The sequence below is a fragment of the Gymnoscopelus braueri genome (genome assembly GCF_963280865.1).
Source record: "Gymnoscopelus braueri genome assembly, chromosome: 17".
Classification (NCBI taxonomy): Eukaryota; Metazoa; Chordata; class Actinopteri; order Myctophiformes; family Myctophidae; genus Gymnoscopelus; species Gymnoscopelus braueri.
The window spans coordinates 10381788-10407452 of record NC_137617.1 but is presented as its reverse complement, the minus strand read 5'-3'; the positions used below and the strand labels follow the sequence as shown (position 1 = coordinate 10407452).

The following is a 25665-nucleotide window of genomic DNA, read 5'->3' as shown; positions in this document are numbered from 1 at the left end:
ATCGGAAAAACACGGCCCCCTTCACGCATTAGGAGGGCAGGGTGAGTCACCAGAACCAAGGACGGGTGTTTTTGATGAATCTAACATGGTTAAAATGGAGTTTGAAGTTACAATGGGTTTGTATAGGAAGGGGGCGTGTCTGATAAAATGAATATCAAATATCTAAATAATGAATCAAGCAACTTAAAAACTGTCTGGGGGGCTCACAAAGGCCTGAGTAGATGATAAAATGACCAAAAGTTTTTTTGAAAGTGAAATATCCCTTTAAGCGCTTATAACAAAACCAGCTAACTCCATTGGATCCTCAAACTTTCTGCTAAACCAGCTAACTCCACCAAAGGGGGGTGGAGTTAGCTGGTTTTGCTGACTCCAGGCTCCACCCCCTTTTGACCTCCAACCTCATTGTGAGCACAATGATGAACAAAACCTCCTAACTCCACTTTTTTTTATTTCAGTACATACTGTTCAGTTTAACAGAAAGGTATTTGGGGAACCACTGCTGTCTCATCTGTCTCAAAGCGGCACAGAGATTGCTGTACCCATCCACGAGTGTGTTCAAATGCTCCTGAAAACAGGCATGAGTGAAAAGGTTGGTTATACATTAGCTACATTATGTAGGTTTCTCTGCATAAAACACATTCACATTGTACTGTTACACCCAATGTGACTCTGTCCTTATTGGGCTTTCACAGCCAGTTAAACTCTCCTTTGTAATCTTTCCTCCAAGGAAGAGACAGTTGTTGAACATGGACTGGTTTAATTACAAAAAAGTGTAAAACTGAAACTCAAAATACAGAAAAGTACATATTAACATAAAAATACAAACAGCCTGTTACAGGTAACACAAACAGGTAAACATTTTCAGTTAAGTGTTAACTAAACAGTAAGCAACAAAAAGGTAGGTAATTTCAGGTTGCATTCAAGGTAGGCAGATGCCTCAATTTCACCAGTACACTGCAGTGCCATCCATGGCAATAAAGAACACATACAAGTTTAACATAAGTCACAATATGTCTCAATATACATTGTCACAAAGTTGGGTGATATGCCTACTTACTTATTTTGCCACTCAAAAGGATGGAAACAAACAACTGATGGCTATAGATCACTGACAACACTCTTAAAACAATCTCTCTTGGTGTTTACAAGGGGAAAAGGAAGTCTGGTCACCTCCTTCAGCACATATAAGCTGCAGCTCCACAACACAAACAGCGCCCCCTGAAGACAGGGAGGTACTAAACTTAAAGGAAAAAGGAAGAACTATGCCCCCTAGAGGCAGTAATGAAAAAATAAGGAACATGTTCCATTACACACATGTTAGCTGTTTTTATATGACACTCATGTCATGATGTGAGAGTGAGTAGAACAGGGTTCATCTGATCACATACAGTAACAACCAGGTGCCTGTGTTGCATGTCTCATGTTCTTAACACACAGCTTTTAATTTGAAATGATGGATACAGGAAGCATGAAACGCAGGCAGTTTCCAGCAGGCATATACAATCTACGACCGTGTTTTGCCAATTCCCGGAAAAGACGTGCAGTGATTGGCCAGTAGTCACTTGTGCCGAACGCTCACCCCAAAACATGATTTACGATTATGTCCCTATCGGAACATAACTCGGATGGCGCTGAATCGGCTGATGCAGACTTTGCAACATTTGGCACGGCGACTCGCTCGCCTAAGCTTGCAAGGCGGTGCCTCTCGTGGCTCAAGTCTGCTTCAAACGGCACGCCTCCGTTGCAGACAAAAACTATACTCTATCGGCGAAAATATTTGTCTGCGGTTGTTGGAATAATTGTGGCGACAGCGGGATTTGATCCCGGTGGGTTGGGGCTGAAAGTCTAATGACTAGCAAGACACGCCACTGAGGTAGGTCCTGGACTGAGTTTTTGGGCTGTATTTGAATGTGACCCTGCCCCCTTTTTGGTAGAAATAGCCAGTTCCTGTTCTTTCATTTCAACCAATCGGAAAAAGGTATGGGCGGTCCTTGGTAAAACACTGTCCTAGACTGTATATACGCTTACGATGTATATACCTACGTTTGTAGGCGAAAGTATGACGTTTTGCCCAAGTTTTGGGCAAAACGTCATACTTCAAATCTGGGTTGGACGTGATCAGCGGAGCTACCTCTGGTGTTGTGATTGTGGACGTTTTTTTACTTTGACAGGTACATGGGTATCTTAACGTTGTGGTGTATCTTGTAGACTAGGCCCATTGCAAGTTCCTGTACTCTGTCCTCAACCCTGAGCCATCCGACCCTAACATGGTGAGCAGGGGTTAGATGAGTTGTAGGTGTAAGGCCAAGAAGTAGCCTTACCAGTTTGTGGGGTTGTGGTACCACAAGGTGCATTATTTAGACTAGAGTCACTCCAACATGGCATCAGCTCTGCCCCAGAGCTACCGCTGCGGCATCTAGTGGTAAGGCAAAAAATGTAAGGACGTTCATCTCTTGTTCTGGAGCCTCTTTGATCAAATGCAGCTATGTATAACTGACCCAGAAAGGAAAAGGGAATGCCACCTTCGGGAAAAGGAAATTACAGTCATGCACAGAGCCCAATGAACCTGCAACCCATCAGTTACAAGACTCTCTTTAACCTGTTGGTATTCTGCAAAACAGTACAAGGGAAACTTACTTAACATTCTTGTTGTGTGTTGCATTTGTGTGTTTTGGTTTTCTGTTTTGAAATTAATTCCTCCAGCCTGGCTTTGTGGCAATAAAAGGCACTTGAACATGAACTTGATTATTGAGCCACATTCATGATCTCACCATTCAGATTAATAGATTATATAAGAATCCTGTCGTTTTTTAATTTCGTTTCTCATACAAATAGTGAATAGTATCCTTTGTCTCTTGTTTCAACTCAGGATCTATTTCTCCAGCCGGCAGCAGACTCAGTGGTGAAGAAGCTGAAGCGAAGTCTGAATGGAGGAAAGGTTGACCACAGTGAGTTCAGCATGGAACCTCATGCAGTTGCAGGTGAGAGAGGGAGGTAATAGGAAAGAGGGGTAGAACACATAAGTCGCTAAGGGAGGGAATGGTTCAAGTTTTTTCAATGTCACATTCAATCCTGTACAGTTTATATTATATGTACACGTATAAATGGTGCATCCATGTTAGTAGTTGCATTATGGCAGTGAAGTAAGTAGTGCAGTATAATACTGAATACTTTGGATGTATATATGATATGACAGTATGAGATTAGTCACAGTTTGTACACAGGCTACATCATACCACTGTTTTGTGTTCAGAAGTCTTATGGCCTGAGATTAGAAACTTTCCCTGAGCTTGCTGGATCAAGGCCTGAAGCTTCACTACCATTTGCCAGAGGGTAGCAGGGTGCAGAGGTCCTGCTTGGCTGGCAGCTCACTTCTGATTATGTGCTGTGCTGTTTTAAACTATACCCTGTTTAAAGCCTTGAGAGAAAGAAGGAGACCTTTGTTAATCCCATGTGGGAAAGCTTCATCCAGCTGCTGGTTGCTCACATGGTCAAGATGAGAGCTTTGGGGGAACTGTTAGAGGTAGGCCCTATCTTTGCCAAGAGTGGCTAAACCCACTATTTGGGGATTTAGCATGGTGCAAGGGGCATTCCCGTGCAAAAGTTGGTATCTTCGGACACCAGCCTTATCCCTAAAACACCTGCGCTACCCGTTACATTATGCATAGGAGTGGTTTGGGCGTTACATTAATAAAACCAATCACCGTGCCAGATACCATTGCCTTTAAGAGAAGACTGCGCAATTAAGCCATTATCCACAATGCAATATTATGCTCTCTCGCTCTCTGCCCATGGAACCCAGCAACGTTGCCTTGGAATACATTTATATTTGATACACAGAATTATCACTCACACATTGCTGGTTATAGAGAACTTCAAATGACAGCAATCGCTTGTGTTCTGGATTAATTAAACAAAATGGTCTGTGTGGTTATAGCAAACGCAGATCAAACGACATTGTATTTGTCTTTGATAAGCTTAACAGACAACTGCTGGTAAAAACACAATGTATTGACACAAGGATTTAACATTCACACTTTTGTGGATTACAGTAAAATTGTAATGACAATCACTGTCAATCACTTAATTCAGAAGTGAACGCTGAATAAAATGTTATATTATTGGAATCCGTTCTTTATTTCATACTCAATGGATTAATTATGTTGCTGTGAAAACTCTTCAGAAGCACTGAGCCGCTTGGACCAGGGGCGTAGCCATGGGTGGGCCTGGGTGCCGCGGCCCACCCACATAGAAAGCTGGCCCACCCAATCGATTTTGCAAAAGAAAAATCTGTAAAATCAGGCAAAAATAAGAATTAAATAACATAACCCTAACCCTAACCCTAAAACCGAAATAAAGTATCAAAACAACGGAAGAAAAGCAACAAAATTCGCCCCAAAAACGATGAATAGAAATGTTCGCGCGCACTGGTGACGCACGCGTGCATGCGTGCCCACCCACTCTCACCTAGGCCCAGCCTATACTAGCGTTCTGGCTACGCCACTGGGTTGGACTGTAACATTTGCTTCATACACTCTAGCCTTTGATTGCCCTGATTGCCTAACCATATTTGATAGACGATTAGACGTATAGATGTAAGATTGTAAGATACTGTGGTAAAGTGCATTAATCTGAGGGACTATTTGCCTCTATTGAGAGTCCAGGCATTTCTTCTCCTTTAGTTACTTTATTTAAGGAGAGAAGACAATTATTGTTACATGGCTTTTACATGGCAGCTTGGCAGGAACGAGAGACAGAAGTGAACTCAGAGTGGATATTTATACTCAGTGTGTGTGTACATGCACACTGTTTTCTAAGCTTGTGCATGAGGTGTGTGCGTTGAGATCCAGATGTATAACAGTGTGTGTCCTATGTGTGTGTGTGTGTGTGTGTGTGGGCATGCAAGGATGTACTTCAGTGTGCACGTATGTGTATGCGTTACAAGTACTGAGACTGTGTGTGTAAATGTGTATGTGCTAAATTAGGTTTGTGTGTATGTATGTGTCCATTGTACATGAGTTGGGTGAGACAATATCGTGGTCAGCTAAGGTCAAATGACCCCTGGAAACTGGACATCTGGACTTCCTAAAGAATGTGCCTTTTATCTCCTATGAAAGGTTTTAAGGTTCCTGTAACTAATCTGGAATGTCCAGATTAGTTAGGCCAACTAGTTTCAGCTTTAAGGTTAACCACAGTAATCAATGGAATATGTCTATTAGGCCTTCATTAGTAATATGCATGGTTATGTTATATTGTAATGTGAGTGCATTACAATATGGGTGCTGGTATATTAGTGTATAATGGTATATGATATTATATATGGATGCATGTATGTAAGTACAAAGACCATGTGCTGTTTCAATGTGTCAGGACTGACGGTTTAGGACCCAAATGCAGACTCAAGACAAAATCCAACTTCACAGGGGTTTAATAGCCAAACACTGAACAACAGGACATCACAGAGGAACATAGGTTACAATATAACCCAACAAGTCTCACAAACACAGGGATAACGGGACACAGGTGAAACCAACAGACAATTAAGACACGATTGGCTAAGGGACTAACAGGTGGAGATAACTAATAATCACAGGGAGGTGAGACAGGACAGGAAACAGTAACTAGGTCAGACAGGAAAACACTAGGACATCACTACAAAATAAAGGTACAAGGAGCACAGGAAACAATTGGAACGATACAACAAAATAAGGTACCAGAAACACTTCAAAAACAAGACAGAAATGCAGATCCTGACAAAATGACTGTTCCTCATTAACCATCAGAGATTTCTGTGTTTGGCATCCTGCGGGGGATGAGTGTCTCTAGGTCTGTTCTTTTTGTGGTTCAAATCAGGCCCTGTAAGTCAAGAATTCATCTCAGGTATTTCTAGACTATACTTATTACCCGCTTGCTGAAAGCTTGCGGGTCTATGAAGAGGCAGACCTATGACTCATCATTCGACAGATTTGCATTCGACAGATTCATTTGCATTCGACAGATTTGTTCGACAGATTTGCGTCATTGGCTGTCGTTTAAGCCAATGGGATACTTTCTCATACTCTGAACGGGCGGCCTCGTCCTCCCAAGCTATGGGACTATGCAGTCCTCCGAGCGCTAGCCGAATTTGGCTAATAGTTAGCTTGTATGATGTTACTAACTAACTGTTTTTAGCCAAGCGCGCTAATGTCCACTCCCCATTAGTTATCGACGCAAGTCGCGTTATTACTCTCGTAATTTTCATGTATTGTACATCCCAAAATAAAATGTATTAACCATGCTATGGTGCTGTAATGACTTCATATTTTCTCAACATAATACTGTCTTTCACACGGGCCTTGAAAAGAGGATCGCTTCCGCCATTTTCTTCTTCGTTGGTTTAAACAATGACACGGTTGCCAGATTTTGAGAGAAAAATAAGCAACCAGGTCAATGAAAACAAGCCCAAAGATTTAAGTGACTATTAGGCTACATGAGCACTTTAAACCTATATGCATCGGCTATTTGATAATAGACGATTTGGAAATAGCCGATCTACAAGCTCACAACAAAATAATAACAAATAAAAAGCAACTACCTACATTTACAAGCAACTTCACAGAAAACAAGGTCGCTTGTAATTAGTATACATGGCAACACTAGTACGAGTACTTTTCCCACCACTGTTGCTGTTTTTAACATGACTGCCCTGTTTACAAATGAATGAATACACACTACAACCAAGGTTACTGTAGCAACATTTTTCATGTAAGGTATGACGCTAAAATCAGCTGCATTTTATCAGAAAAAAGCAGATCTACAAGCTCACAACGCATCGCCGCCTTGTGAGCTTGTATATCTGCTATTTTTTATTATGACGTTTTATTGAATACTTCATTTACAAAAGTCATTAATGAAACCAAATGGACCCAATTGGGTTTTTCTTTCATGTAAGCCTGTAGTGAAAAGGGCAAACTTGCAGTTATGCATTACAACTCAAGCCTAGCTGTTTCAAACAGTGAAATCAAAAGACAAGTTGTGAGCTTCACTTTTATAAAGGGTTAGGGTTACATTGCAGTATTGATACTTTTACTTAAGTAAAACATTACAGTACTTTTTCCACCACTGTTGATGTTTTTAACATGACTGCCCTTACGCTACCTGTATTCTATGGACTCACTTAGTTTCTTGTGAAAATAGTTTATTCCATTCATACATAAATGAATACTAACTGCTCACCACCGGTCTTTTGTCCAGGAACAATGCATACAACACTATCAACCAGTCCTCCTGGGTGTGTGTGTGTGTGTGTGTGTCTTCATTTCTGTTGTTCATACATTTCTAAGTGAAACACTGTAGTTTTGACTTGGGTAAGGGTAGGCTACATTATGAAGTAACTATATCAGCTGGTGAAAATAGCAGATCTGTGAGATTGTAGATCAATTATTTTCACTATCATTGATATTGTACACACCACACACACACACACACACACACACACACACACACACACACACACACACACACACACACACACACACACACACACACACACACACACACACACACACACACACACGCGCACACACACACACACACACACACACACACACACACACTTTATATTGGTAGCCAACCAATGAACCTCTGTGGAGTTATTTTTTTTGCATTCGAATGGCTGAGATTTTATTTTAATGACAACTTTTACATTTTGTGCTGCAGATTGGGGCAAACATAGCCTGCCGCAAGCGGGTATATTATGACTTTGTCATTTCTTGTTTTAAGATACTAGTAACACTTAGAGTTTCACAGAGTGATTCACGCTGAAGAAGGCTTGATGCCGAAACGCATACGTGTATGTCTGTGCCTTAATTTTCTTTGAATAGTACCAGAAGAACTTCGGAGTGCTGGCTATTCTTTGTTTTATACAAATACATTTCATATCATTCCTCTGCTATTTCAGCCTTTGGATAAAGGTAATAGAGCACAGAAGTCTGACATCACTACCGTTAGAGGGCGCTATCCCGCTGGGTCACAGCGTTATTATTTGTATTGGAAATCCCATAGGCAAATCTTGGATCGTGTCATATAACCTGGCGATTTTACTCATATGGATATGAAGCATCAACTCACATACAGTACCTGACAAAATCGCTATGGGGTGGTTTGTTTACATATAAGAACACAGTTCTTATATGTAAACAAGTTTGCAGGAGTACTCCGTTTCGAACAAAATGCCTCAAATCATGAACACAGCATGCAATTTCCATGAAATTTTGCACACACATTCCCATTAGGCCGAAGAAGCAATGCCATTTGAAAATGTTCAAATCAGCCTCTTGGTGGCGCTGTAACAGGCCGATTCGTGTTTTTACCTATAACTGCACCGATCAGTGTAAAACTTTGTATGCACACTCTCTAGAGGCCAAAGAAAAACCTTTGCCCTGCATTTTTCACATTTGCCTTTTATTGCACCACCAGGAGGCAGACTTATGTAAAACACATTTTTTGATATTAAGCCTTCAGATTTGATCCAAATTTCACGCAAATCGGTACACATGATCTCTATAGTCATGTGATCAAGACGGATCTGTTTGATTTTTCATATTCCATCCTGATTGGCTAACATTGACATGTAATGTTTGCAGGAGTGGTCCGTTTTGAACAAAATGTCGCAAATCATGAACGCAGCGTCCGATTTCGGTGAAACATTGAATGCACATTTGCACTACGTTGAGGAACAAATGCCACCCTTTTAGCATTGGCCTGTTATAGCGCCACCAGCAGGTTAAATTTAGCAAAACACATTTTAGAACAAAATGCCTCAAATCATGCATGCAGTGTCCAATTGCCGTGCACGGCCTAGGAATAAATGGCACCCTTTTCACATTGGCCTATTATAGCGCCACCAGGAGGCCAAAATAACCTACCTGACCTGGCGGAGACCTGTGCTCCGAGGAGCACTTTTTCTAGTTTGTATTGTGTTGCTTGTAATACAGATTCCAAACTTGTGTCACAAATTCTGTTATCATGACAAAAGTGTGCAATTTATTTTACTCCATATTTCTAGACAACACAGATGGATTATAGGTATTCTAATTAGGCTCATATATTGTCACCATAGTGACAATATGTGGTTAGTTGTTTATATTCTGACAGTGGATGTTGAGGGAGCCCTTTTGCCACTGTAAGAAGTTAACTTTAAACCTAAAATATGAAATAGGTTATGTAGTGCAGGCATTTTCTTTTTAAAAGGTCAATATTGGAGGTCATGGTGCCGTTTATAATAATAAAAGACCTTATATGACTCCAACAGGGGAAACTACTTTTCAGCTTGACCCAGCTGAGGTGGTCAGATATAGCACGCAGGGGATCAATCCGGGGTTAGGAAACTCACTCATGGACACCTCAACCCATGGCCATAGACAGGAATCAAACCCTCAACCTTCGGACTCACAGGCTGTCACACTAGTGATTGAGCTTGAGCTTGAAGGCTTCAACCAGCCTGTTGGTGTCTGTTGAAGTTCATAGACTCTTGCCTTCTGCCATGAACCGAGCCCCTGTTTCACTAACACTAAGATCAGTGGTTTACAAAGCATTTACCAATAGAGAAATGTGATGTCTCCTCGGTATCAAAACTAGTGAAAGTAGCCGATCTAGCTCACAAAGCGTTGCTATCCAAAAAGTTGTGAGATTGTAGATCGGCTATTTTCACAATGAAGTACATCATACATTGAAAATAAGTATCCTTATTGAGAGTAAGGATACTCTCAAATAAACATTTCATGTTATCTTTAATAATTGTACATGCATTAATTGATACAGTCATGTTGTGTGCAATGCAATTGAAATGAAGTTTGCATGAGGTGAGGCTTGAACCGGGGACCTTGAGATTCAGAGGCTGATGCTGTAGCGAGCAAGCCATTGGACCAACAGACCTGAACGTGTGAAAATGGAGTCCAAACAGATGACACAGTTTCACGCAAATTGCCCAAAAATCATGGGTTTAAGTGTTTTTCAGACTGCTCAAAATTGCGGACAATCTAACGGCGGAGCTTACTGGTCAAAGTGATAGATGTGTTCCTCATGAGTCAAGGTACAAGTGTAAGCAAGTTTAATGGCTGTCGGCCAAACGAGGCATGACTTATAACTGTTTAAAGTTTGCATTTTTAAAAATTGCTATAGCGCCCCCCTTTGGCCAATTGGAGTAAGATTGGTTTCAGTGATATTTGGAATGACCCTCTACATTACTTTAAAAAAAATGGAGTCTGCATGTATGTGTTAGGGGCAGACGAATAATTTTCATAAAACTGCAATATTCAGGGAGCACGGTGGCGCAGTCGGTAGCGCTCTCGCCTCACAGCTAGAAGGTCCTGGGTTCGATTCCCGAGTTTGCATGTTCTCCCAGTGTCTCCTAGGGTAGTTAATACCCTCACAAAAACATGTAGTAATCCTGGTCGCTATACCGCCTCCCCCATAACAGCCGGGGTGCCTGATGGAGGGGAAGGGAACTGGTTGGAATAACGTGTTCCTTCCACACACTACGTCCTACCGGGGAAACACCCCCCTGTCAGGTGACAAGAAGGTCAGTTGGCTGTCATGCATTGAAGGAGGCCCTGAGCTCCCTAGGCTGGTGGGGGGAGTGTAGCGCCCAGGATCACTTAGAAAATTGGCACCGGGTGAAAAAAAGGTTACAAAATCGTGGGATAAAAAAATTATTTAAAAAAAAAACTGCAATATTCATTGGCTCATGAAAGCTTCATTATTTCACTTAGAAAAAAACCCAGCCTTGTTTTTGTAGGCATAGGTCCAAAGTGCATGTGTAAAAAGTTTCGTGCAGATTGCTAAAAAATCCCAGGAAGAGTTTAATTTTAACTGCATATTCACATAATTCAAAATGGTGGGAGATCTAAAGGTCAGAGGTCAAAAGTCATACCACGAAAGTTGTTAGGCATGAGGCAATCTGGGAACCCATCGCCAAATAAAAAGGAAAAACAGCGCCCTCTGCTGTTTTTTACTTATTCACTTGGCTCTGGACGGAGCTGAACGGACGACCCGTGCTCAGGGAAGCCGGGGTTTTGGTCTGCCTTTCACTTCCGGTGGTGCGACTATGTTTTCATTCCCACTAACGATATTTCTCCACGAAACACTTAACACCATTTCTCCCAAAGAACATGAATCGTTTTGGTTATAAGCCCACTTGTTTCTATGATGAAAGAGCAATTTAAAATGTTACTAACTTTCCGTGGTTTTGTCGGCTTCGAGGACGCTATTAAATGAGTTTCGGTTTGTTTCGAGTGGGGAACGAACGGCACACACGTAAATCCCGCCCACTACATTTGATTGGGTAAAGCTCGGCCTGCTTCCTGATCTGATGGCACGCCCACTTGTAGCCAATGTGCACGGGTTGTCAACACGGCTACCGACAGATTCAAACGCAGAGCAGAATCTCTTCTTGAGAGATTAGGCCTGAGGAGACGCATGTGTGCATCGAAGTTTCATGGCTGTAGGTCAAACAGGGCATGAATTGTACCTGTTCAAAGTTGGCATTTTTCAATTGATTGCTATAGCGCCACCCTTTGGCTAATGGTTGTGAGTTTCGTGCCTTGGCCATTTGGCATAGCCCTCTATCATATTGCCGTAAAAAGTTACCACACGGTTAGGCCGTGACAGAAAAAACGGCGGAAGAATAATAATAGTGAAAGTGTAGAGATGCAAAGAGGGTCCACGGCCCTTTGGCCTTGGCCCCTCAAATAACGCTGTGACCCAGGGGTAGCGGGAGTGACGTCATGACTTTGGTACTCTATACTCAGTTTTCATGTCATTCCTCTGCTATTCCAGCCTTAGTTTGGATAGAGGCAATAATCTTTATTTGAAATACATAGAAATACCCATCCAGTTACACTGATTGATGCCTCTCTCACATTGTATTTGCAGGAGTTTTGAAGTGTTATCTGAGAGAACTTCCTGAACCCCTGATGACCTTTGACCTTCACAAAGAATGGTTCACAGCTGCACGGTGAATATTAATGCCTTCAGTTTAGCTAACTTTTAGTCTGGTTTCATGTGTGTCAGTGTGCGTGCGTGCGTGCGTGTTTGTGTGTTTTTTGAGAATTTAGTTGTTTCCATTTCAGGGAAGAAGAGCTAACAAACAAGTTGGAGCAATTCAGAGTGCTGCTGAAGAAGCTGCCACCTGAGAACTACAATAATCTCCGGTATAAACTCATTTTTGTCTGGATTTCATCTGCGTTCAAAACTCATCAGAACACGAGATTGAAAAACATGTGTTTGTCTTGTACTCACACCATAAAGGTCACTGTCTTAACCTATTGATTACATTTGTATTTGATGTTTTATGTTTATTTTGTTGGCTGTAAAATGGTGCTTTTATTTAGCGCTTTAATCCAAAGCGCTTTACATAGATTGTGCATTACACTCAAATTCATACACTGATGGCTGAGGAAACCATGCAAGGCACGAACCTACCTGCTCATCGGGAGCAATTAGGGGTTCAGCGTCTTGCTCAAGGACACTTCGACACCAACTCTGGGGGAGCCCGGTATCGAACTGGGAACTTTGCGGTTCCCATCCGGCCGCTCTACCGGCCGCTCTACCCCTGAGCCACTGCCGCCCCATGTAATGTGTTTAATGCCTTGCTGCAAACTTCCCTTTAATTTCCCATTTGTGACAAATTGAGTACTGAACCTGACCCTACTCTCCCATCAGGTACCTGGTCCAGTTCTTATCTCTGCTGTCTGAGCAGAGGTCTGTAAACAGGATGACTCCCAGTAACATTGCCTTTGTCCTGGGACCCAACCTGCTCTGGCCGCTCATTACAGAGTAAGCTGATACTGTCTCTTCCTGTCTCTCCATAGCCTGGAAACCAGATGAATCTGCCACAGCTAAAAAAAATGGCCCTAACAGTGATCTTATTTTGGCCATGCCAGGCTAGTCTCTCCATGTCATGCAGTAGAGGACTGTCACGAAGGATCACTGATGCAACGCAACAAATGGTTATGGTTGAGGAATGTATGCCACCATTGATGTTGTCATTAACCACACTGCAATATTGTCATCAGTACCTCCATGACAAAGACAAAGAAAGTGTATTTGCAATCGGCTTGGGAGAATCTAGAATTTGTGACTTCCGAGATCAGATCAGTCAACATTTGGCACACATACAGTACAATTAGGCCGGTTTGTCAGTCACTTATGGACTTATGGTGGTTGTTTTTCATGGCTGTGTGGCTCTAGTCTCAGTCTCACAGCAAGGGAAGGTCCCTTTCTATTGTAACTCCAATATATTGGCAGCGCATTCTTTATAACCATTGTTAACCACTGGACAGTCCTCTGTCTCTCTTTCCTGGCTCTCTGCAAGTCTGACCTGCTGGCTGTCCCCCCCCCCCCCCTTCCCAACAACCAACAAACCAATTCCTATTCTCTCTCCCAGGGAAACATGTTTGTCTGACATGGCATCCACCTCGGTGGTTGAACCTCTCATTCGGTACTGTAGCAGTCTGTTCCCTGAAGGTACTGTAAACACACACACACACACACACACACACACACACACACACACACACACACACACACACACACACACACACACACACACACACACACACACACACACACACACACACACACACACACACACACACACACACAGCTTTGCATAGTAGCATTTAAAAGACCACACCAGTGTTTTGAGATGTTTACTCCGCTGATTCTTTACCTTACTGCAGAGATTCTTTGCCATATTGACAACATCGAGGAACCGGAACCGTTTCCAGAACCGGTTCATCACACTGTTAGAGCTGGTATGTGGACTTCACATCTGCTATCTATTATTACAATTGCGGCTTTTCCACGCCCCCGATTTTTGGGTGGATGTTTTTTGTTTTGTCGTCATTGGCTAGGACTGCTCACGTGGCACCGTGCGTGTGTGTGTGTGTGTGTGTGTGTGTGTGTGTGTGTGTGTGTGTGTGTGTGTGTAAGACGCCGTTCCGATCTGTCATTGGCTAGGACTGCTCACATGGCAGACGTGACATAACGGACATGCAACCAGCGTGCATCGGTCAGGGCGGAAACAAACAAAAAGTAGTTCCGCCCCAATGTAGGATTAGGTGGGTACTGTAGGAACCAAAAAACGTTTGTTTTCGTGTGTCGGTAGTTAATGTAAAGTTCTCTATAATCTGTGAAGTGTCTATTTTCATTTGGTATATCATGATTTGATTGTCTCTCTATAAAACAATATCAAGCAAAAATCAAGTTTAGGGACTCAGGAGGTGGACGATTATGCAGTATGCAGGCATGGCATGCTTGTAGGCAATGAAAGACTAATTTTCATGTTTCATGTTCCACTCACAGTTTAGGTGGCATTTCAAATACTTATTACTTTTTTTTACAGCAGTTTTTTCTAGCTTTGAAGTGAAACAAATGAAGTGAGTGTTGTGTAATGAGTGTCGCCTCGTGCTGCTGCAGAGTTCATGTGTAACACTGCGTGGTGGCACCTTGTCAACGGGTCGTATAATAATAATATTAATAATCATAATGAATCATCATATATTTCATCATCATTCAATCTTAATAAAATAATAATAATCCTAAAAAACAACATGAAAATACATTGTGATACGATCGTGAATCGTGATTTTGCCTCAAAAGAATCGTGATATGATATTTTTGACATATTGCCCACCCCTATATATAGTTATAGGACTGACACTCAGACACACAGATCTCCATACATGGGCATATCAATCACATCGGCGGTGGCACGTCGAACTCTAGACGTGAGGGCCGCATAGCGGCCCAAACATTTTGTACAATTACAATACCAGTGGTTCTCAAACTTTGTAATTTCAAGGACCTCCATAAATCTGACAGTTATTAGACCTGTAAGGGTCCATTTTTAACCCCCTCAAGTAGCCCAGAGAGTCCCTGGACCACACTTTGAGAACCACTACAATATTATGTATGCAATACTGTATGTACTATTATGATTGACTTTGTGTTCATCAACAATTATAATGAAGTACTTTAGTCAAATATTTAGGAATCGCTAAAGGGAGCCGTTAAGAGGGATTGTTAAAAGATCCCAACCCTATTGATAACTGAGGCAATTACATGCTAAGTAGGACGACAAGCAGCAGAGCAGATCTACAGTAGTAGATTAGGAAATACACTTTTTTTACCGACCAGGGTGCCAGATAGTTACACTTGGTCCAGGACCAACAAGTAAAATGTATGTAAGGACCAATGGTCCTTACATACATTTTACTTGTTGACGAGTAAAATAACATAATCGTCCATATCCATAACGAGTGCGCATGAGCACTAGACACAGAGAGAGAGAGGGAGACATACGTAGACAGTGTAATTATTGTGCCCTCCAAGTATGGAGTATCAATATAATTTATCTGCTAACAGGCTTCAATGTGATTGATCTTACAGTGAATTTTCTCAGAACATGGATGCAGAATAACTTAATAATTTCTCAGATCATCTCTGAAATGTGGATACATTGAACACACAAAAAATATCTTTCAGTAATAGTGCATATAAACTGAAAATTATCTGAATGAAAATGTGAATATTAACAGTATGTAATATCGTTATAGATAGTGAACTGTTGCAGTTCTTTATTAATGTATTATTATCATTGTAAATGTCTCGCTGTCTGTTGACTTCTGTTCCAGTGAGTGGTGGAACACCATCTGAATCAGGAAGTTTGTACCGCTGGTCGCCTGCCAAGGTCTCTGATTGGTTGCTGAAGGGACATCGTGCATCAGTAGCGACCTCTTCAGGATATGACACAATGTCTGAAGCTCCAACCCAGACAGACACTGATGCGATGAGTGTGAGAGATGAAGATGTTTCATAGATACATAATGTGAAATTTGTCCTCTGAATTTAACCCATCCTAATAATTATAGTTTTACAGTCATATTATAGTTTTACAGTCGTTTTACAATCAATCTAGTCATAATGGTGTTTAGTTTGACATCAATTCCACACATTTCATTCCATTCCACTATGTCTTACTGCAGATGCACAGAATGAGTAAAATAAGTCCACAAGTACAGCATTAGACATGGAAAGTAGCTACAAATGTACACGATCATACGTCAGTAATTGCTTATAGTAATTGTTCAAGTAGGTCTCCTAAAATCTGTTCCTTTCTAGTCAAGAGGAGAGAGGAGAGGAGAGGAGAGAAAAAACGAAATAAATGACAAAATACAGGGGAAAAAACACAATGAAATTATTCCCTAAAACCTAAAATAAGAATCACGCCAGCAACATATAATATTTAAATATTATTTTTGACCATTCAGATACATCTGTAAAGTTAGAATCCACAAAGATTCACTTACTTTTAGAAAGTATTTTCATTCATGTAATTTCTCCATCATAAATGATCAAGAACGAGTTGAGTTATCTCATCTGCCAATAATGACATTTCCCTTGTGAGCTGTTGTGCTCTACAAATAGGTTCTATGAAAGATCTACACAGCTGAGTGATTTCTTTAGTGCTTTTATTATAGTTCCATAGGCGTAGATGACAAATTATGTATTACTTTCTGTAAGCATTTACAGTTGAACTGGGTTAGTCACTCAGATGACTTAGATTTCTCAGACTGATTGAATCTGTCTGAAATGTCTGAAAAATCTGTTCTTAGGTGTATTCTGTCGATATGTCATCTGAAGAAGAAGAGGTTGAGGATTCTGGTGAGAGATATGGATCATATCCCTGTACCACAAGCCTATCTGCCTTTGATGGCTGGAGGAAGATGATGCTGATAGAAAGCACAGATGAAGGTACAACATGTAACACTCCTTACTTCTTGGTGTTAATACAAAATGAAGGATTTCACAGGACTACAGTTTCTTTTTATGTCTTCCTGTAGAGCTCAAGGAACTTGATCTGGATGATTCTGATAACGGTAGGTGAAAGATGAATGAACATGTGAATCTATAAATCACAAATATAAATCTATGCCTGAACAAACTCACCTCTGCATCACCTCTGTCCGAATTTTAGCCCCATTCACATCATGATAACATTGGGCTTGATCACATTGCTGCCCATGATTAATGCCTGGTCCTGAAGTTGAACTTTTCAATGGGAAACATATTGGATATACTGTAGTGTATATCCAATATCACCAATATCTTCAACACATCACCAGTATGTGTACAGTAGCTATCGTTATTTGTCCCCCCAGATGAGGTGTACTCAAGATCATGTTGTGAAAAATGCAAACATATCCAGCAGGTCAGTTTGCCTAAGTAGATAATCTTTTCTTGATATGTATGTGTATGTATATGTACTGTATGTATGGCTGTTGGTGATCCTAAATAATCTACTGTCTTTGTTTGGTTGGTAGAGCTACGGAAGTGAGATGATCGTTCCAAAGAAGCTCTCCAGAGAGCGCTTGCAGTGAGTCTGGACATTACTTTAGCATAATCTGCCCATCGGTTCATTTATATTGTTCCTTATGAGACTTTGACTGTGCGTGCGTATGTGTGTATGTTTTAGGGCTCAGCTGGAAGGAGAGGGGACATATGAGTGTGTGTTCACAGGCTTGATATTTGAGGCATCGGAGCGAGTTCTGGTGTGTTATTCCGTCCTGCCCTGGTCCAAGTTTGGCATGTTCCTCCAGAGCCCCTGGATGATTGCTGGTCCCATATTCAACATAGAGGCAGTCGACAAGGATCCATCTGCCCTCAAGTCCATCCAGCTCCCCCACTCCCTGTGCCTGGCTGGTGAGAACGTATGCTGCCTCTGGACTCATTGGAGGGCCAGAGATATTTATTATTGACTGCACAACTAAACATATTACATGTGCATTATTTTACAATACAGTGAATCAAACAGTATCCTAGAGTGATATTTCTGTTACACTATTATCTGTGCTCAGCCTTTGTCTTGTTGTCTCTACAAAACTCCCTCCTTTCTTCCTGCTGTCTTCACTCAGGCCAGGAAAATGAGATGGTATTTGGTGTCCTGCACATCACTGGCAAAAATCCCATCATTGACAGAGTCCAGTACTCTGGTAGTCATCTGAAGTGGTCAGTGTCCTCCCTGTCACCTTTGGGTGTCATCGCCCGGGACACTCAGCAAGTGGAACACCACGGAGCGGTGCTGGTCTACGAGGATCTGCGGATAAGTGATAACAGTCACACTTTCCGCATCTACCTCACCCTCAACTGCAGTTCATCGCATATTACAGTGAGATTTGCACCAAGAGATGCAGACAGAAAGATTTCATGTGTGCTTTTCATGGGTGCTTTTTTTCCTAATACATACATTTAACAGCTAAACCAGTAAATCTGAGTGTCCTCATCGTCAACCAACCACAGAACGTAGTAGGACTACAAGACGCAAAATTACAACAACTGAGATAACATTTACATACATCAACATAATAATAGCCAACAGCCTCAGGGTCATTCAAATCAGATATTCAGATCACTTTTGGCATCTGCTGTATTTTGTGCCCTATTTAATTTAGAAAGGGGCACAATAATAGATAAAATCCCTACAGACCTGGCACACTGCCAGGTAATTGCCCAATAATTGTTAAGACTACATCAATATGAGTAATTTTGGAGATAAACATTGAACACAATGTGGACTACAGGCTTAAACAATTTTGTATTACATTTTCAAAAACTTATAGTGATTAATGTCAATATTTAGATGTTGTTGTTTGTTGCTAGACTTGACTTTATTTGGACTGTGCTCTGAACAATGTCTGACTAGTCAAAATGGAACATTTTGACTAGTCAGACATTGTACTACTTCAACATGGTGTTCAATATTGAGTATTGGTCGAGTATAGTATTGAGTACATGTTATCTACCTACTATCTACCTACTAATTGGATAGAAGGAAGTGACTTGTCTTCTCTACTTCCTTGCCTCTAGTCATCTGTCCTCTTGTTTTGTCCATGACTTTGTCCTCCTCTTTTTCTTGTGTGTGGCAGGAAATAAAGAAGAAGTTGAAGAAGGGCTGTTTCAGTAGAGTTGACAAGAATAACTTCTGTGTATTGGTAGAGAAGTTGTACCATCTCATGAGTGAACAAAGTGCGGAAATTCACCCTGAGGTGTGTTTGTCTTGATGCTCATTCAGCATACCATGGAAGGCAGCTCCATGTTTTGTTTGTAAAGGTGTAGACATACTGTATGTACTAACATGTTGTACAGTGTATATGTGTGATGCAAGTTATTAATAATATGTGTCCGTGCAGGACTTGAAATTCACCCTTGCATCAACTAAATACAAAGGCTACTTTGAAGCATACTATGAGCTGCCACCTCCCTTCACATTTTATCTTAAAGCGAGTGGTACTGAAGATACGCCATGGTCTGCAACCATTCGAGAAGGTATAGGCTACCAATGTACACAGTCACCTATCTACTTGAATGTCTGTTTATGTGTGCTTGATCATATAATGTTTGTAACCTTGCAGTATTTATGAATAATGATGCCTATCTTTTGTTCTCGTGTCAGGTGACCTGGCGGGCAGCACAGAGAAAAAGCCAAGCAAACTACAACGATTCCTTGGTCCGCTTCAGTCAGGCTCAAGCAAAAGCAGTATGTGTAAGTATGATTCATATGGTTTAATTGTCATGTCAGGATTTTCATCATGTACTAACCAGACAATAATTTATTTCTCTCTTACAGTCAGAAAGCAGAGATCCGATGCATTAGATGAAGGAACCCGTAAAAGACGTTCTCTCCTACATCAGCCAGGTGAATTTACACTTCCTCACTCCTTAGATATTTTAATTTGAAAATTACTGTAAACATTAAAAAAGAACAATCCTCCTCCTAATGTTTGCAAAATTCCATCTTGTTTTGGAGTTGCACTTCATATTTTTCATATTGTTATAATTTACTTGGGCAAAAGAACACCAGTAAAATATTGCATAAGCAGGCATCATTGGTATGGCAGCTCATTTACAAAATATGTTCTCCCCAAATAAGTGTTTTACGGTCACATATTGTATTGGGATACTTATTGTATCGATACGACAGGCATGTATTGCAATATTTAGTTTGATCGTGGTTTTGCTTGTTTCTTTTAATGAAATGTATGCATTTGTATTGCACTGAGCTCTACCGTATACTGGTAAATCTCTGAGCAATGTAGAGGGAGAAAGAAGGAGAAGGGAGAACCCAGTGGACATAGCAGTTCAACTAAAGATTATTTTGGGCTTTATCTTGTGGCATTTTGGTGGTGTAAAAGATCAGCAAAAATCATATTGTGACTCCTGTACCAGGATACGTATTGTATCATGAGTTACCAGCAAATTCGCAGCCCTATTCATTATATGACACAATTTTTTACAGACATGAAAGCTGACTTTGTGAAGAAGAACTGGAGTGACCTGATTCAGCGCGTCAGAGGGGTTCTACGTGTAGCCGATGACCTTCTTGAAAAAAACATTCTCACAAATGAGATTTATAATGAAATCAAAGTAGCAAAGACCAGTCAAGATCAAATGAGAGTACTACTTGACATTATTTGTCCAAAAGGAAAAAGAGCAATGTCAGCATTTTACGATGCTCTGCAAAAGCATGACTGGCTTCTTGTTGAAGATCTGGGTAAGAACCAACAACTTCAAATCCCTCTTTCAGACCAGTGTGTTGGAATTCTGTGTGACATGGTTTTTGTTTGTTTGTTGTCAAATTCCAGAAGAAGATCAGGGCAGATGATCATGCTGTATTAGCTCTCAGTGGACGCTGAAAACCTGGCTGATCTCGAACCTCCCAGACACATCCATACATCCGTCCATCTCTGTGAAACAACTAGAACACTTGTGTGAAACACAACCAGCGAGGTAAAATGTGGGGGAGTGCGTTTCATGGTTAACTGAACTCATGATGCACTGATGTGGAAGTAATCTCCCAGTCCTGTTCACTAGTGGTGGAACACCTTCAATTAAGTGTCAACCATTTTTTGTCCAACCAAAGGAATTCCCCTCCATTCTATTAACTGCTGTTTACATTCAAAAACCATACTGGGATAAACTAGAACATTATTACAATGGCAGGGATTCCAATTCACGTGGCACTGTGGCAGTGACTACAAGTGACCCAATCCAGTTGCTTTTACCAACTTCACCACTTCACTCCCAGATGACCGAACAGGTTCTATCCCTGTTCTGAGTGTGATTCAGGATGTGGGTGCTTCCCTCTGGACTCTAAAGGTCCTTACACAACAGGGGCGATTTTTTCATGCGAATAATTTTTTTAAAAACCTTATAAAGTCAATGAAAGCTTCCACGGAGCGAAAAAGCGAAGCGAAAAAGCGTCACATATGTGAAAAAGGTTTTAAAATGTGTATCCTATCTCAATTACTACAGATCTGTTGCCATAACATTAGTAATAATGAAATGCTTTGTTAAAACTAGATAAAATGTACATAAAATCCTAACATTACAGCCAACCTTGATCCGCTACAGTTTATGGATGTCTTAGAATTTCTGTTTCAATGGATCTGAATACTGTGTTAACCACTTTCTTTCTTTTTTATAACTTTGTATAGCAATTTTCTTATTACAAGCAGTGTTAACCTCTTTCAACCTGTTGTCCCTATTTTTGGCGTGTCATTAGACGTTTTCCAAAAAAATTGAGCTTGTAGATATTTCATTACATTGTGGGATCAGATTTATTTTCTTTTTGAATTGCATTTGAATATGTGTGGTATTTTTAAGTGCATGACAAATATATTGAACCTTGTACATTGAACAAGTGCTTTTTATCATGTTACCTATAAGCTACATATCTGAGACTGTGTTAATTAAACACAATGACTTTGTATGTCTACTTGTGTGTTGTTTATTGTTTATATTGCAGTTGACCTTGAATAATGATCAACCCAGAGCTAATCACGTGTTCTACTTTAACTGTGAGACAGCATGCATGCATGCAGGCAGGCAGACAGACAGACAGACAGACAGACTATTGTAGCTGTAAGACAGCATGCAGAGAGACAGACAGACATTGAAAACATTGGGACCATGTGCGGTTTCACTGACTGTTAATGTATATTGCTAATATTACTAATACTATTTAATGCACTGGTGTATTGTAATGTTAATATGTACTAATAATACTATCAATGTTCATATTATGTTTATATTATAACCATGTCAGATATTAATTCCCCTGTCTTGCCACTTGGTGGTGGTGCCCATCTACACAAATTCATAATTCAGGCCTGTTTGTCATTTCATCTTAATTAATCATAAAGTTGAGGGTGAACACTGAAGAAGACGCATTGTGGAGGAATTCAACTCCAGACACAGCTGCTACACACTCACCTCATAATGTAGCTTCTTGAAGGTTGTGTAAATGAGGCTGCCAGTGGTGTCCACAGCCAGGAAGGAGATAGGGAGTGAGGGAAGTGAGGAGAAGTTTTCAATGCCAGTAGAAGAGCACATGCACACTTTTGGTTACACACACGCACACGCACACACGCACACAGGCACACACTCACATTATGAGGCACAAAACATATGATAATTACTGCTCATAACGGTTTTCTGCACTCAAGCTATCTAAAAAGAAATGTACACAAAAAGCATGCAGGCACAGCAAACGACATGCACTAACCCCCAATATGAAGACATCCCTGTATGAAGACATCTTTATTGGATGATGGACGCCTTTAGCCACGCCTTTCTCTACATAAATAATATATATTGAAAACATCCTGCAACCCACCCACATGGCCCCCTGCTGTGACCCAATTGTGGGTCCTGACCCACAGTTTGAAAACCAATGGTCTGAGGAGTAATGTCGACACCATAGACAAATGAAAAACAGAAAAAATACCAAAATGGTTGTTGTTGTTGGGGGTATTTGTCAAGAGGGAAGGATTCACATCAACTCAGTTGGGTGTTGGGAATGAAATTATTTTGCACTGTGACTATATTACAGTGCAGTAGATGGTGATATGAAACGTTTATGGATGTCAACCGCAATTGAAGTCTGAAGAAGAATAATAAAAGTCATTATGTCCTCATTTCGAATAGTTCACTATACTCCTTTGCGTTTTTTTTTATCACTGTACCACTTAAATAAATGTTTTAATGAACAGGTTAGGAGAAGGATTGCTAATATAATATTTGTAGCAGTTTGAACTGTTAAACAGGTAAACAGTTCCATTCTCTATCACACACACACAACACTTAGCAGCAGATGTCACAGTGTATTAAAGGTCATTTGTACATGAAGTGATAATGCCTGTGTCAGTGTTTACAACCTGGGGTTCGGGACCCCCTTGGGAGGTACCAAAGGTCACACATGAGGCATGAGGCCTTGTCTGTTAGAGGTAGTCCAACATTTTAACATGTTTCACAAAATCATATTTTGCATCCACTGTCTGCCTGTATGTTCTCAATGTGATATCAGTCCAACTTGTTATACAGAATCTGTCTATTTATTTTCTAAATTCAACGTGTCCGGTGGAAACCTTGTACTGTATGTCCAAAACCGTTCCTTTTTTATTATTTAAACTCGGCGCAACTTTGTGAGTTTGTAGATTGGCTATTTTCATGTGCAACACTCTTGTATGATGAAGTAGGGCCTCAATTTGCAAAAAAAACATACAAAGTTGTAATATGGAGATACAAGGTTTCTGGCCAAAAACAACGATATTCTAACCCCATTTCTAACTTTTTTGTGAAGCACAGTAATAACATTGTTAAAAAGAACCCTGGTTAATAAGCCTTGTATGCCTTAAGAATAATAAATAAATGCCATCTCCTATTAAGATAAAACATACAATGGAATGTTATTTTTAAATAATAAGATTCAAATTATTACTTTTTGCCCTATGGGGGTAAAGGTTGTAGAGGGGGAAAAGCCTGTCAAGTTGATGACGCATTTATTTAGACATTACGCCCTATTCAAAATGTGATCTACAAAGGTTTGGGATGTGACCCTCCATAAGGTTAGTTTTCTAATTTTCCTGAGTTGTTCCACAGTTCAGCCTGGTGGGACACTGTTTCGCTGTACACACGCAAATCAGAGTGGAGGACATGCAAGTGCAGCAGACCACCAATGAGGACCACCAACACACCTTCCAGGTCTCTGGCAAGGAGAGCCAGGTGTGTTTTCTTTCTTTCTTTCTCATAAAGCTCTCTAATTATTGAGTTTATAATAATGTCAGCACATACAATACAGTTGGTTTTTACTTCAAAATCCCCCCGCGAAATGGCTTTAATAAATGAAAACATTTTTGAACATTTTTGAAAAATATTGACTGACTATATATTGCTATTTTCAAATTACTCCTTCTGGTGGCCACCAGTTTGAAAAGCACTGTTATAGATGGTGGTTCATCCCCAACTCACTACACCTTGCTGTTCTGCAGCTGCACTATGTTCATCTGTTGAAGCTGGCATATTTCCTAGTAAATAATGTAAAGGATTATCAGTTATTTGTGCTGTATTTAATTTATCATAAATTGAATTGCAACTTGACTAAAACAAAACATGGACTCATAACATAACATAACATTTGCATTTGAGACAATTTGGGGATTACATTATGGATATTTTAGAAGGCAATAAGACCATTTCTCCATATTTTCTCCCTCTTCTGGAACATTTACTGTCTTAACTACATGTATTTATTTTTTTCTACTATGTTTTTTTAATGTCAATTGTAATAAAGGTTTTTCAGTGGTGTGGTTAATCAAAGCAGACATTCTGTTCTGTGCGTTTGGCAGACAGAGGAGCTGGTTCGGCACACCCCTCGTTGGATCAGGGACAATGAAGTGACTGTCAGTGTTGCCAAGTCTGCTTATTTTTGGGCTTGTTTCTAAACGTGTAGTTGCTTATTTGGGCTTGCTGTCTAATATTGTTCAACCAGTTCTCAAACTATATCATGTCAAGGACCCCCAAATGAATATGTATTTATCCCACAAGATTTGTGTATCAAAATATTTCAAATAATAATAATATATAATATATTTCAAACCGTGAAAAACGGTTTCACGGTTCTTTAAAAATAAAATTGACAAGCTCACAACGTGTCGCAACGCAACACATTGTGAGCTTGTAGATCGCTATTTTCAAATTGTCGATGTATATAGGGTTCAAGTTGTAAAAGTATTTGCTTCTTAAAGGCTTGTTTTCGTAGACCTGACCACTTGTTTCTCTCAAAAAACTGGTGACTGTATGTATTAATATCTTGTTTTTTTGTAATGTTTAGTAAGATTCAAGGGTTTTAGCTTGACTTTGCAGCATGCTCTGCCATGGTTTTGTCATGCCTGCAGGGTTTTGGGGTGCTGATTAAGTTGGCATATCGGTAGCCAAGTTGGTAAATATGACATTACATGTCATATCTTGTTATATATATTATACATAACATGATGTTATGTATAATAATGCACATAGAGTACTTAGTACCTAACTATCTAGACAGTTTTGACAGTTTATCTTTGTAGGACAGTTACACCTGTTTGTCTTTGTAGTTGTCCTGTTTGTTACAGGTAATACATTGAGTTCAGTAGCATGCAGCAGGCTACATTTCACTAGCCTGGCATTGCCAGACTGATGACGTGGAGTCACAACCGTGGAGGAACATGTGAGTGAATCCACGTCATCAGTCTGGCAATGCCAGGCTAACATTTCACTGTAGGTTTTGTACCAACCTCTTGGCTG

General features: G+C 40.5%; 1 protein-coding gene across 3 annotated transcripts in view; it reads left to right on the top strand.

Moving 5' to 3' along the window:
- LOC308104104 (uncharacterized protein) overlaps positions 1-25665 on the top strand; it is a 53826-nt gene that overhangs the window by 7684 nt on the left and 20477 nt on the right. Inside the window, exons 10-29 of one of the 3 annotated variants that reach the window (XM_080454401.1) lie at positions 456-589; positions 2870-2981; positions 11914-11995; positions 12111-12191; positions 12703-12816; positions 13427-13506; positions 13722-13796; positions 15678-15838; positions 16659-16797; positions 16887-16922; positions 17205-17254; positions 17367-17419; positions 17519-17745; positions 17958-18211; positions 18969-19088; positions 19233-19368; positions 19496-19585; positions 19670-19738; positions 20339-20593; positions 20685-21817. In XM_080454401.1, coding sequence (XP_080310527.1) covers positions 456-589; positions 2870-2981; positions 11914-11995; positions 12111-12191; positions 12703-12816; positions 13427-13506; positions 13722-13796; positions 15678-15838; positions 16659-16797; positions 16887-16922; positions 17205-17254; positions 17367-17419; positions 17519-17745; positions 17958-18211; positions 18969-19088; positions 19233-19368; positions 19496-19585; positions 19670-19738; positions 20339-20593; positions 20685-20704 — 2288 coding nt within the window. In that variant the 3' untranslated portion in view covers positions 20705-21817. Of the gene's footprint in view, positions 1-455; positions 590-2869; positions 2982-11913; positions 11996-12110; positions 12192-12702; positions 12817-13426; positions 13507-13721; positions 13797-15677; positions 15839-16658; positions 16798-16886; positions 16923-17204; positions 17255-17366; positions 17420-17518; positions 17746-17957; positions 18212-18968; positions 19089-19232; positions 19369-19495; positions 19586-19669; positions 19739-20338; positions 20594-20684; positions 21818-25665 lie in introns of those variants that run through there. The other 2 variants (XM_080454404.1, XM_080454403.1) reach the window with 2 other exon arrangements.